This window comes from Benincasa hispida, chromosome 12 (genome assembly GCF_009727055.1).
Source record: "Benincasa hispida cultivar B227 chromosome 12, ASM972705v1, whole genome shotgun sequence".
NCBI lineage: Eukaryota > Viridiplantae > Streptophyta > Magnoliopsida > Cucurbitales > Cucurbitaceae > Benincasa > Benincasa hispida.
The window spans coordinates 75991350-76004874 of NC_052360.1; the positions used below are offsets into that span (position 1 = coordinate 75991350).

The 13525-nt window shown below is 27.5% G+C and overlaps 1 protein-coding gene across 1 annotated transcript; it reads right to left on the reverse strand.

Moving 5' to 3' along the window:
* Nucleotides 1–4569: 4569 nt before the first annotated feature.
* LOC120067545 (NAC domain-containing protein 83) lies at nt 4570–6324 on the reverse strand. Its single transcript, XM_039019095.1, has 3 exons — nt 5769–6324; nt 5341–5627; nt 4570–5127 (listed from the first exon to the last, which is right to left on the reverse strand). Exons 1-3 carry the CDS (start codon nt 5947–5949, stop codon nt 4822–4824), a joined length of 774 nt encoding a protein of 257 aa, XP_038875023.1. The 5' UTR covers nt 5950–6324; the 3' UTR covers nt 4570–4821.
* Between the last annotated feature and the right edge of the window lie 7201 nt (nt 6325–13525).

Below are 13525 nucleotides of genomic sequence, written 5' to 3' on the forward strand. Positions count from 1 at the left end.
GCTTTCTGAGCAAATTCACTATAGATATTCGAAGTTTAGGGCTGAAAATATCTGAACTGGAAAAGAAAGATAAGCCTTCTAGAAAAGGATGTTCTTATTCAAGGGAGTTTAGTCTAAGGCTGACTGTTGGGAATCATATCAGATGGAGCAAAGCCATACCTGACTGACTCTTAGTCTAGTCTTGACCTGGGCTTTTTAGGGATTCCCTGAAACCTGAGCAAGAACCGCTTTCTAGTTGGTCGGTTGAGTACGGAATGCTAGCTTTCTCTACTTTAACACTTCGTTCATCAGCGAATATCAACTCACTATTTCTGATTAAATCTTTGTATCAACTTGAATCGCAGACTCTAATTGTTTCTGCTAGGCCAATGTATTTCCCCGGGGAACCAGTAAATACTTCTGCTAATAACTATGGTGATAATTATGATGGAGAAAATGCCAATTCAAATTGAATGTATTCAAAACGATGTTACTGCATGGACCTTTCTAGTGCTTGTGTAGTGTATTTCTAACTGATTACAACCTTTAAAAACATGCTATGGGTTTTTGGTTAATTGAGTAGAATTGAGCCTTCTAGGTAGGTTGATGGAAGATGGAACGATGTCAACTTTTATTGGAATGCTTACTTCTTGATGTTGGATTCGTAGAAAATATGGATATGATATATAATGGTGTTATCCACATTCTTCTTGAGGTAAATAGGCCAGAAAAGAATATTTATTCCAGTTGAAAAAACTGAGTTGTAATGTATCGAGTGGAGTGATACATTAGTAATTTCTTCAGATATCTCTGTAAGTCAAAAGTTCTTTTGGGACTTTTTTCCTTGATGGTTAGTCTGTTTGATTGCAGACCCCAATATGATGCTTCATTTGTTGCTGAGGTAAATGGAGCTAAAAAATTTTCAGGGCAAACTTGTTCGTACAGTTTGATTCTTAAAAGCTTAACTTGTATCATACGATAAAGAGTAGTACTCCACTCCTAAATGGTAGATAGGGTATGTGGGTAAGAGTTTCCCTCCATTGTGGAGATACTCTCTTCATCCACTTGTGTATTAGGCTGAAACAATCTAAACTCCCAAGTCTTTTTGAGTGTCATTTCTTTTGCAGGAATTGTTTTCAGTTTTATAACTGCTGGGCATGAAATGTAGCCAATTACAGGTACTACTTTGCTACCCATTTTTTAATCAAATTTGAATATTGCATTTCTTGAAAGTCTTTCCACTAATGGTTTGAAATGGTTGTCTTAGAATGTCAGGCATTTACTAACCATTGAACTGGAGAAATACGAGTAGGTTGATCATCAAACATTTGACATGAAAGGAATCCTGATTGTTCCTTACTTGCTTACTGGACCCTACCAACCAGAATTTTCTGGGATGGGATTTATTTTTGCATAAGTTGATTTTTATCTTTAATTTTGCAGAGATTCAGGGAGAGAAAAAGAAAGATTGGAGATAGGTGTCTTTGTTGCAGGGATTCAAAGCAACCTCTCTTATTTAATGTTTGTCCAAAACAAACAGCTTATAAGAGTGGTTGGGTGAAGAACTGGTCAACTTACATAATTGATGACAATTCCTTCTCTGATAGGTAATTTCTTTCCAAAATTTCTCAATTGCCCTTGCTTGATGGAGACCTCCCTTATTGCCTTTTGATATGTTTCTAGGATTGGTAGGATTTTTCTTTAAATGTTATTGACCTTATCAGGTTGGCCTACATTAGAATTTTTTTAAAAAAAAAATGATAAAACAAAATAAAAAGTTTTAGCTGTAAGTTTTTGTGGTCTACCATGACGTGCTGCCCACGTGATTGACAAATGAGAAACCCTAAGTCAGCAATCCACAAATCCAATCCAATTCCTCACCTTTATTTTTTTTTCTTTTTAATTTTTTTCCCCGTCTTTTGACAATGAAATTTGTTCATATAAAGGTGACGTGAAGAACTTCAACAGCCTTTGCTGATTCTAACCTTCCATCACAAGAAATTCCAAGGCCACCATTTTATTATTTATTTAACAAATACTGCCTCTTTATATTGACTATGCCTTTTTTTTTAAACCCCCTTTCTTATGTAGAATGATTTCTATGAATCACGCCTTACCTTTTTTTAAAACTTATTTTTCATTTGATGTGCTAATGTTTAATTTTAATATAAACGAAATCAAACCAATAATTTTCATTATGCAAATCTTAGCAATAACATGAAATTCGTGCACTAAAATGGTCCTCTTTCAAGTATATATTTGTGAACTCAATCATTGGATGTCAAAGGAGTGTTTGATCTTGTGTAACTTGAAACTTTTGGATGCGTTAGTTTATGTTTCAATCGTATGAGTTTGTGATTTGTAAAAATATATGTAATAACCCAAAAGGTAAGTTTTTAAAAAATGAATGCGATGAATAAACTTGTAGCATGAGATAAGTTTATATACTAAATATAGATTCAAGTTCATAATTTTAAAATCAAAGTGAATTTAACTCAACCATAATTGACAATAAGAGGTTTGATCTTCCATCTCCATAGTTATTGTATTAAAAAAAATTCACAATTTTAGACCGTACAAATTCAACCCATGAAGTAAGTAGTTCCCAAGAGTTTAAGCAAAAGATTATAAGGATAGATTTTCGGTACGGTTGAACTGACTTACTAATTCAAGGAAGAAATAAAAACCAACAGCCAAAAGAATGTAACTCCAAAAATTAGATGTTTCTGATGGATTATTCCAAATAAGGCTAATCGAACAGAAAATTGCTAAATGTAGACTGAAACCACTGAAATTGACCAAAATTAACCCAACACAAAATTGACAAGCATTAACCACCTTTTTTTTTTTTTTTTTTTTTAATTTTTACATTTTGCTTTGGTCAATTTTTTCCTTTCCCCATTCTACCTAATCATGGAATTTTATTAGCAAATATGCAAAGAACTGGAAAAATTAAAAATAAAAATAAAAATAAAAATAAAAATAAAAAACTATATATATATTGACAAGGTGAATTAACCCGAGTGTGAAGGAACCCTTTATTTTAAGCGTTAAAATATGCCGCCCTTTTGTCTTCTTGGTGTCCATTTGGCAGCTATTCATTGGTGTGTGGCCCACACTTTTTAACCTCCACGGCCTATGATATCACAATCTTTGCGTACCACGTTTACCCACCTCTTTTTATACACTTTCACATTGAATTTTAATTAATAATTTTAACATTTGTTCTTTTTTCTTTATTTATTTTTTCTATTAAAAAAAAAATTAATAATACACACCGCGACGGTGGGTGAGTCAAACCGCAGGCCGGCGAGGCCTTGCATGCCCGACACGTGTCAAGTTTCCTCACTTGAAGATTTAACTTATGATTAATAAATCATTAGATTAGAGTGATTAATTAAATCACTCCACTTAATTAATTTATACTGTATTTAAATCCATCTACGGAGTAGTTGGGAGAGTAAATGGGATTTTTTTTATTAAATTTTTATCCCTTTTCTTTTTTTCCTTTTTTTTTTTTTATTTTATCAATTATATGGGTGGGGGGAAAAGGGAATGAAAATTGAAATAATTGAAGGGTTATTTCCAGAAATTCGTTAAACTGTTTCCTAAAACATGGCCTTTTCTTTCTGTGGTTTCTTCACAACAGGGAAGGCATGGGGGACATTGCTCTGACATTTGGAACAATGAAAGTTGACTTTTTTTTTCTCCTTTTTAATTTCTTTTATAATTAGAAATTAGGAAGGATTCGAATTATTAAAAAAAAAAAAAAAGCTTTTAAAATCGATTCAGTGAATTTCAAGATTTAAAATCAGCATAATATACTCAGCTTAGAATTGTTGAAGACTCTTTCTCATTCGAACCAAAGAAAAAAAATTTGTGGAATTGGGTTCTATTGTGATTATTTATTTATTTATTTTATTTTATTTTGAGAGTCAATTCCTTTTCTTTTTCTTTTGCCTTTCTTGAAAGAAAAAAGAACTTCCTAATCGGATCCTCCGAGGATCACATTCTTGTTCTTGTTCTTCACAAAAAAAAAAAAAAAAAACCTTCTATGACATTTAAAATTTAGTGTCGTATTTATACTCTTCCCTCTTTTTCTCCTTTTCCCTAACCCTTTCCATCTTTCGACACAAAAAATATAACCTTTCATCATTTTTTAAAAAAAAAAAAAAAAAAAAAAAATCTTTATCTTTTAAACAGTGAAACGTAATTCATAACTGCATGGCTTGCACGACAATGAAGAGTTAAAGTAATTATTATGCACAAGATACAACATTATTTGTATAGGCAAATTAAGACAATTAATTACCATGACTTTCAAAAGTTTGGAATTTCCTTACACAACCTTCTATCTCTTAACATTCAACTTTTATCACTAATATGAAATTTTAACTTAGTTGACTAACGTTTGTACTTTCAATTTTAAAGTTAGAGATTTAATCCTTTCATCTGCATATCGTCAAAAATCATTAAATTTTGTCAATTCGAACAACGATGTTTCCAATCTCAAACTCTTGAAATTGTTAAATAAATTATTAAAAAAAATCCGTTAGTGCTTCAGTCCTTGTTGTTTCTTACTGTGACTACTAACAAGAAGTTAAACGCCGATTCAGTTTCATTGATCTCTTTTGGCTTATGATACTGATATGTCTACTGAAACATAGACCAGAAACCTTAAAAAACTACATGACCAACCAAAGACTAGGATTCTTCTTTCTTTCATGGTTATTCTGACATGGGAAATCAGAGAAATTTACTCCTACAACAAAGGAAGATGTTTGAAGACACGCAAAAAAAAAAAAAAAAAAAAAGAGAGAGAGAGAGAGAGAGATTAAGCTCTTAAGGTTTTCTTCTAAAGTAAGGGAAGCTGTTGCAGCTGCTGCTTTCTTCATGATCATCCAATTCATTATTTGAAATCTCAGTGATCCCACTAGAGCCTGAAGACGAGGAAGAAGGAGCCAAATTCAAGTCCGTTTCAGCCCTTTCTTTTCTCATGAAATCATAAAACACAAGCTTCCCCATCCTTGGCTTTCTGTTGCTGTTGCTACTGCTGCTTGTGTTTTTCTCCTCTTCATTTTGATGCCCATTTCTTTTCTTCAGAAATATACGACATAAAACCCAATTCTCCATTGGAGCCGCAGAGCTCTGCACAATTCACCAACACACAAACCACTTCTATTATTACCAACAGTTCATGTCTTTTAATGAAAGAGAAGCTGCTAGCTTGATGAGTTTCTTAGGATATAAATGATAACCCATCACTCTTTTTGAAGTTTTAACATGAAATCAGAGTCGAGAGTAAACAATGTCCAAAATCTATTGCATATAAGAAAAACCAAAACCAGAAGTTTAAGTCACCTGAAAAGGGAATTTTTCCTGTGAGGCATTAAAACAAACAGTTGGCGGGCAAGCAAGACGGTATTCGTGCATAATCCAATCAGTTCTGGAGCCATGTGGCGGTTTTCCTCTATAGAAGACCAAAGTTTTCTTCAACCCAACCACTTGATTTCCCTTGGAAGCCACAATTTGTTTGTCAATTCCAGTGGCTTTCCAATAACCCGAAGTCGTTGCTCTGTTGGATCTGTTTCCATTAGGGTACTTAGCTTCTCTCGTGCTGAAGAAATACCTCTCTTGCTCCATATTCCCTACAACACAAAATCAAATTTCCCATTCATTACAACAAAATCCCCCATTACCCACTTCCAAGTTCTTGCAACAAAAAAAAAAAGAAAAAAAAAACCCCAAAACAGGAACAGAAATGGAAGTTTTCAAAAATTTAAACTGACCAGGCAAATCCCATGGATCAGCTTTGCAAACTTCGACCTCAGGAATGATTGAAGCCGGCAAAGGGCAGGAAAGAACCTTCCGCTTCAAGTATTGAACTACAAGCTCTTCATCCGTGGGGTGGAAACGGAAGCCAGGGGGCAATCGAAGGACGCCATTTTTGACAAAATTAAGCTTCTCCATGGGCGGGAAAGAAGAAGAAGGAGAAACCCAGAAAGGAAAAGGGGAAATTGGTGCAACTCGTGCAAGTGAAAGGGGGAATTCTTATAGTTGGAGAAAGGGAATCATGGGAAAAGGGAAGAAGAAAGAAGAGGCATAAAAAAAGGAAAGGGAAATTAAAGAAAAGGGGAAAAGGGGAAGAGAAAGAAGAAGAAGAGGAAGAAGAGGAAGAAGAAGAAGAAGAAGAAGAAGAAGAAGAAGAAGAAGAAGAAGAAGAAGCGTGGGAGTCTGAGAAAGAAAGTGAAGGTTCTTTATAGTAATGGGTGCTGCGCTAAGAAGAGGGAAAGGAAAGGGAGAAGGAATAGAATTGGACGACATGTTTGGCGTAAACAAGACTCAATCTACCATTTTTCTATTTTCTTTTCTTTTCTTTTCCCTTTTCTTTTTCTTTTAAAGCCAAACACCAATTTAAATTCAACCAAAAAAAAAAACTTATTATTTATAGATTTTGAATACAGTTTCAATTTAGGATCCCTTTGAGATCAGTGTAGTTTTTAAAATGATTGCAAATGACTTTTTGTAAAATTCACTTTGAATGCTTCGTAAATTTCATTACTTGAATTTGATAAATAAATATTAAATTATCGTATTTTAATTATAATAATTAAAATAAACTTAATATTATTTTTTATTATAATGAAAATAAGTAGAGAAAGTTAATTGATTATAATTCTTTTAAATTATTAGTAAATATTAACATTAAGAACTAAAAATTCCCAACTTCAATTAGACTGAGTAGACTATTATAGTAGACTCATATTTGAATTCCAATTTTAATAATTAATGTTTTCTTTTATTATAATTTATAATTATTAAATATTTATTTAAAATAAATGTATAAAATAAAATTTAGCTTTAATTGAAAATTTTAAAAATTTAATTTTGTTAAATATCGTCTAAGCTTTTAGAAGTAACAAATATTAAAACGGGCACGAAGTGAAGTGTGATTTAAAAGTGATTTTAATGGATTTAATTGTAATTTGTTTTATCAAACAAAAAGAATTGTTAAGATTTGAAAAAATTTTAAGGATAGAAAAAATTTCAAATTATTTACCCAAATAACAAAAAAAATATTGATTGGCATTGATAGACTTCTATCAGCCTATGTTAAAGAAGATTAAAATTTTGTTATTTTGTGTAAATAGTTTCTCTTATTTTTTTTATTTTTGAAAATTCCCGTAAGATTTTGTTATAATCACTTTTTTTTTCTCTCAAAATCAAATCCCAAATGGAACCTTAGTATATACGTTTCAAAATGTTACACTTGTATTCTTAAATTTTGTGTTTAAATTTATATTTAATTCCTAGGGGGTTTTCAAAAATAGAAAAATAAGGAAAAATATTTACACAAATAGCAAAATTTAATTATAGTTGTGATAGGCATTGTTATAAATTTCTATCACAGATAGACGTTGATAGAAGTCCATCAACGTTTATCAGTGATAGAGATTGATACAAGTTTATTACTTGTAAATGTTGATAGAAGTTTATCATGTCTACCAGTGATAGAAATTGATAAAAGTCTATCATTGATAGATGCTGATAGAAGTCTATCACTATTAGTGATAGAAACTGATAGAAGTCTATCATTGATACTGTTAGTGATAGAATCTGATGAAAGTTTATCAATGACAGAAGTTAATAGAAGTCTATAAATATCTATCATTATTTTTTTGCTATTTCTGTAAATAGTTTGCTATTTTTCTTATATGTGAAAATTTCTCTAATTCCCTGAGTTTCAGTATTCATAATTCTACCATTGAGTTTTCGCTAATGACTAATTCCCCCTTCGATCTTTGAGATTTACTGTCAGTTAATTAATTCATAATAATTAGGAAGTGGAATTTTTTAAATTACTTTTAATAATGGCAAAAATTGAGTGAAACTTTATTAATTATAAATATTAACATTAAGGAGTGAGAGTGAGTATTAGAGAAAAATCAAGGTTAAGAGTGTCAATATTGAAACGTTAGGGGATCGAAATGAAGAATAAAGTGTAACATTTTAAAATTTACAAATTTAATACAAATAAAATTCAAGGGTAGAAAAGCGTAACATTTTAAAATCTAGAGACAAAATAAAAACTAGATTAAGAACTTTGGCACCAAATATATATATATATATATATATATATCCTATATTTGTTTGTATATTTTGTACATGGTATTTATTAGTTTAACGATTGTAAAATAGAGATCAAATAGTCGATCAGTACAATAATAATTATTGATTTTATTTATTGGACTATGTTCGAATGGTCATATTTTATGTTTTATACATATGTTTATAGAGATAAATAAAACATGTATCCATCACTAAACTTTTTGGCTATGTTACATGAACATTTTCTCTTTTCCTTCTCTAACATTCTTAGTAGTTGAAGTTGTGATCCTAAGCTGAATTTTTTGCCTCGCTTTTTAGTAATATATATAAATAACTTATTTGAATATGGTCTCTCCTCTCTCTATATATATGTATATATCCGTAAAGAATGTAAATTTGTCTTTAATTATTTGATCATAGTTAGGTTTGGTTCATACATAATATCTTAAAATTATTTACCACATGAAAAGTTAAAAGAAGAAAAGAAAAGAAAAAGAGAATATTTGTTTAAAGAAATACCTTGAGATAGAAGCTTTATGAAATAGTTTCAAAGAACTTTTGAAAAAGAAAAAAGAAAAAACCAAATAGTGCCTAAATAATAAGTTTGTTCTTAATATGGGTTTCATTCATAAATTGGGGGAAGTTTCACAATATTATCCTTTTAAGTCAAATTTTAATTTAGTCCATAGATTTTAAAATATTACAGTTTTACTTTTCATATTTGAGTTTTGTTTCAATTTGGTCCTTAGGTTTCAACTTTAACACTTTTAATTTCGATTTTTCACGAAGCTCATTTTTAATCATTGGTATCAATATTTATTAATTAATTTAAAAGAATTAAAGTGAAATTTTAAATTTTAAATTTAATTAATTATAATTATTTTAAATTAGTTAATAAACATAGACACTAAATATAAAAAATGAGTATTTGGTGAAACATGAAGGTTAAAATTATAAATCTTGAAATCTAAGGATCAAATTAAAAACAAAACTCAAATCTCAAAAGTAAAATTGAAACTTATAAACTAAATTAAAACCAAATTCAAAACTTAAAAAATTAAAAATATAATATTTTAAAACCTTTGGACCAAATGTAAACTAAATTCAAAACTCAAAGATCAAATATGCTTCCTTATTTGTTTATTTATTTATTAAAAATCTTGGTCTCCAAAGATTTTACGACCTTCTGTTTTGAAACTTTTAATTTATTTTAAATCTCTATATTAGAGTTCAAATTTTACCTTTAGTCCATATTATAAGGATGTAATTTGATCAAGACCATGTTTGCGTTTGGTAACCATTTTGTTTTTTGTTTTTGAAAATGAAGCCTATTTCATATATATTTCTTAAGTACAATGGTTGAATTCTTAGCCAAGTTCCAAAAAAAAAAAAAAAAAAAAAAAAGCAATTTTTTTAGTTCTCAAAATTTGGCTTGATCTTTTAAACCATGGTGAAAAATAGATAACAAAGGAAGAAATTTAGATGTGGAAGTAGTGTCCACAACCTTAATTTTTAAAAACAAAAATAAAAAATAAACTTGTTACTAAACGATGCCTTAACGATTCAAGGACGATAGCATTTTGTACAATTGCAATGTCATATTCTCTAATGCACACATATAATGTAAATATGAAGTAACTAATTAGATGTAGAATTGATCAATGAAATTTAGAGAACTAAAAATAATTTTTATAAATTAAACGACCAAAATGTAGAGTAGAATTGAACTGTATCAATTTAAACCTTAAAGTTTTGTAAGATGTATCAACTTACACACTCCTTTAAATTTTGCTTTAAAAAATATTGTGTGAGACTCATAATTGTTTCAATTAAATTATTAAATTGTCATAAGTTAACCAATTTAGACCATTTATTAAAAATACTTATGAAATCGTCAATGCATCAATTCTTACAGGTGTGTAAACATTTTCAAATATTGGATTAACAAAATGGATGATTTTCAAAAGCAATCTCAGTTGAGAGTTCAAATTGATTTGGTTATGAAAATCTAGAGATTTAATTGATAAAATTATAAGTCTGCACGATCTTTATCTAAATGGAACATTATGTAGAGTATAGATTGATACATTTACGAATATTTATGATTTAAATTAATATAATTATTATTTCAAAGTTTTAAATGATATAACTCCTATAGTTTCTAGTATATATTTATATTTCCCCAAAAATGGATGAAAGTTGAAGAAACCAAAATTATGTCTAATCTATCCATTAAAAGTTGCATAAATTTTTTTCCAATCCTCTAACCACCTTAATTATATTAAAAATATCACACATTTTCTTCCAATAATTATTATATTTATTAAATTATAATTTTTTGTAACAAAGGAAGAAAACAAAGCAATTTTTTTTAGATAATATATATGGTGTAGAAGAATGGAGCCTCTTATCTCAAAATGTATCATACAAATTTTATATTAGTTGAGTTATGCTCAATTTACGAAATCAAACCATACTTAAGAACAAATGACACAAAGCAGAATGCATTTTCTATTTATTAGCGTGGAAATATGTTTTTGTCATTTTAACTTGTGAGAAGTAAAATAATGACTCAAAATTAAGATAAACGGAAGATTATTGGTTTAATTATCAAGTTTAGTCACCATTATGAGATTTCATCTCAAAATCGATGGACAATGAGATGAGTAATCCGTATATTTTTATATAAAAAAATTGCGAGATATCTTAATCTTTTTTTATGTGACCTCTTCAACCTACTTCCTCTTTTAATTTGTTAAACTATATACTCAGTTAAGCCTCATGGATTATAATGTTGTATTATATAATTAAAAGGTTTAATCTCAAAACCAATTGAGACAATGAGATATTTATTACCTATGCATTTTAATAAAGATTGTAAGAGCTCTTTATATATATATATATATATATATATAATATATATATATATAATATATATATATATATATATTATGAGATGCTCAATTGTCACTAAACCTTGAGACATTAATTGACTTATTAGATTAATTTTTAATTTTATGTTTAAAGAATTCTAAACCTTTCAATTTTACGTCTTTTTAAATTATGTGAATTTTGAAAGATTAAATTTGTAATTTAATATTATTTTAACTCTATTTCAACAATATACAATCTAAGCAAAACGGGGTAAAAAAAAGTCTAAATTCTGACGGTTGAACTAAAAATGTAACATTTATTTTATTATGGACTTGTTTTGATGAACAGTTTTTTCTTTGCACATTTGATTGATGACTAATGAAATTGGACTTTTAGAGAAGAATTGTCTTTAAAGGGAAGACTTTGACTGTGAATTTGGTTGAATTTTTAAAAATTGTGGGCAAGAAAATAGTTGTGACATTAATCATACACTTGCATGAAAAAAAATGATGCTTGGGTAGGAAATTAAATCATACTTATTTAGATATTGGATAATTCATTTTATGACTCATATACTTATTTTATTGAATTAAATTTGTTGTAATTGTTTTTAAAATTTTATTGAATTTGAAAATCTTAAATTTGTAGTGGTGAAAGTGAAATTAATACAATGGTCAAAACATACCAGAATAATTTTTGTTTGTTTTTATTGACATTGTATTGCAATAAACATACAAAAATATTTCACCATTGTTTGTTTTTAAAAGATTAAGATTTTCTTTTTAATTCATTAATGATAGGGGTCATAAAACGGACCATCAACTTTTGGAATGGTTGTTATTGATATCTTATCCACATATCAATGTTTAAATTTAACAATTATAAATTTTATTGATTTACTCAAACAAGTATAAATGTTGTTTGAGCTAAAATGAGCATAACTTAACTGACATGTTGATGTGAATAAAATAAATAAATGTTTCCTTGATCAATTACACACTCCAATTTATAAAATAATTTTGCTTAAATGGACAAGAATACCTCACTTTAAACTTTTGAGCAAACTGATCGCGGCCTTTTCTCAAATCTTTATTACTAAAAACCTCTTAAAACTTTATTTTAATATGGGTTAAAAATCACTTGCTTTTAGCAATTTAGTTCTTATATTTTCAATTTTGTAATAATTTAATTTCTGAATTTTATTATGAACAATCTAGTTCTTGAACTTTAAAATTTATAACAATTTAGTTCCTATCGTAGAAATTAATGTTTTAAACCATGAGATTTCATGCGTAAATAAATCGTTAAACTAATTAGAGACTTAATATTTTTACGAAATACAAAGTTTACATCATAAATTTTAAAAATCGACATCTAATTTTGATAAATCTTTTTATGTTAAGGACTAAATTATTACATATTAAAGTTCAGATATTAAATTGCTATAAAATTGAAAATATAGAAACTAGATCGTTACAAATCAAAGTTCAAAGACTAAATTATTATTTTTACGAAAATTTAAGACGAAAAATATTTTTTAACCTTTAATATTTATAAGCGAACATAATTTTAAAAATAATTTAGAAAAAATAATACTCATAAAAGAAATTAGGAAAATGGTGTGATTTTCTTTTGTATTTATTGGAATGCGTCTCTTTGAAATTTGTGCCTCATTAAATAAAATTACCGTTTAAATTTTATTTATATATATACAAAGTTGCTACATTTTGAATAATTGTTACTTTTTTTCTCACACCACCCATGTTCAATTCTTACTCCAAGAGATTTTTTTTAATCATTTTTTTCTTGTTTTGAAAATTTCAATATTAAATATAAATACTTCTACCACTTTGCTATAAAAATAGTATAATTATTACATCATTTTATTTTTGAAGAATTTTATATTTAATTTTATACTAATTCAATTACAATTTACTTAGCGAAATAGTTAAATCATAATTTAAATAATAAGACAATAATTATTTATTTTTTATTCTTTACAAAAAAACTATTTTTTAATTTTTATTTTCTTTTTATGAAAATGTTATCTTAAATATTTATAGGATAAAATTAATATGTAACTTAAATATTAATAATTTTATCACTTTGCTGTAAAAGATATCTAGTTAAGTAAATTACAATTTATATTAATTCAATTGATAGTTAAATTATAATTTAAATATTAAAATAAAAATTATTTATTTTTTATTATTAAAAAAACTATTCCTCTTTATTTTTTTACTTTTTTTTTTTAAATAAAAATGTTATAAAAACATATAATAAAATAAAGATTTCTACAAAATTCAGTTATAAAAATAAGATTTTTATACTGTTAAATTATAATTTAACTACTAAAATAACAATTATTTTAGTAAAGATTTCTAAAAATTTTACTTTGTTAGGTAGTTGAAATTATAATTTAAATACTAAAATAACAATTATGTAATTTTTTTATTCTTTCCAAACAAAAAACTATTCCTCTTTAATTTTTTTTTTTTTTTTTTTTTTTTTTTTTTTATAAAGATGTTCTAAAAAGTTAAAATAAAATAAAGAATTTTTATAA

Excerpts from the sequence above, each read along its gene's own strand:
- LOC120067545 (XM_039019095.1), bottom strand. The coding sequence starts at position 5,949 with ATGGAGAAGCTTAATTTTGTCAAAAATGGCGTCCTTCGATTGCCCCCT. Across the intron at positions 5,628-5,768 it reads TGATCCATGGGATTTGCCTG|GGAATATGGAGCAAGAGAGG; the intron begins GTCAGTTTAAAT and ends TTTGTGTTGTAG. Across the intron at positions 5,128-5,340 it reads AGGAAAAATTCCCTTTTCAG|AGCTCTGCGGCTCCAATGGA; the intron begins GTGACTTAAACT and ends TGAATTGTGCAG.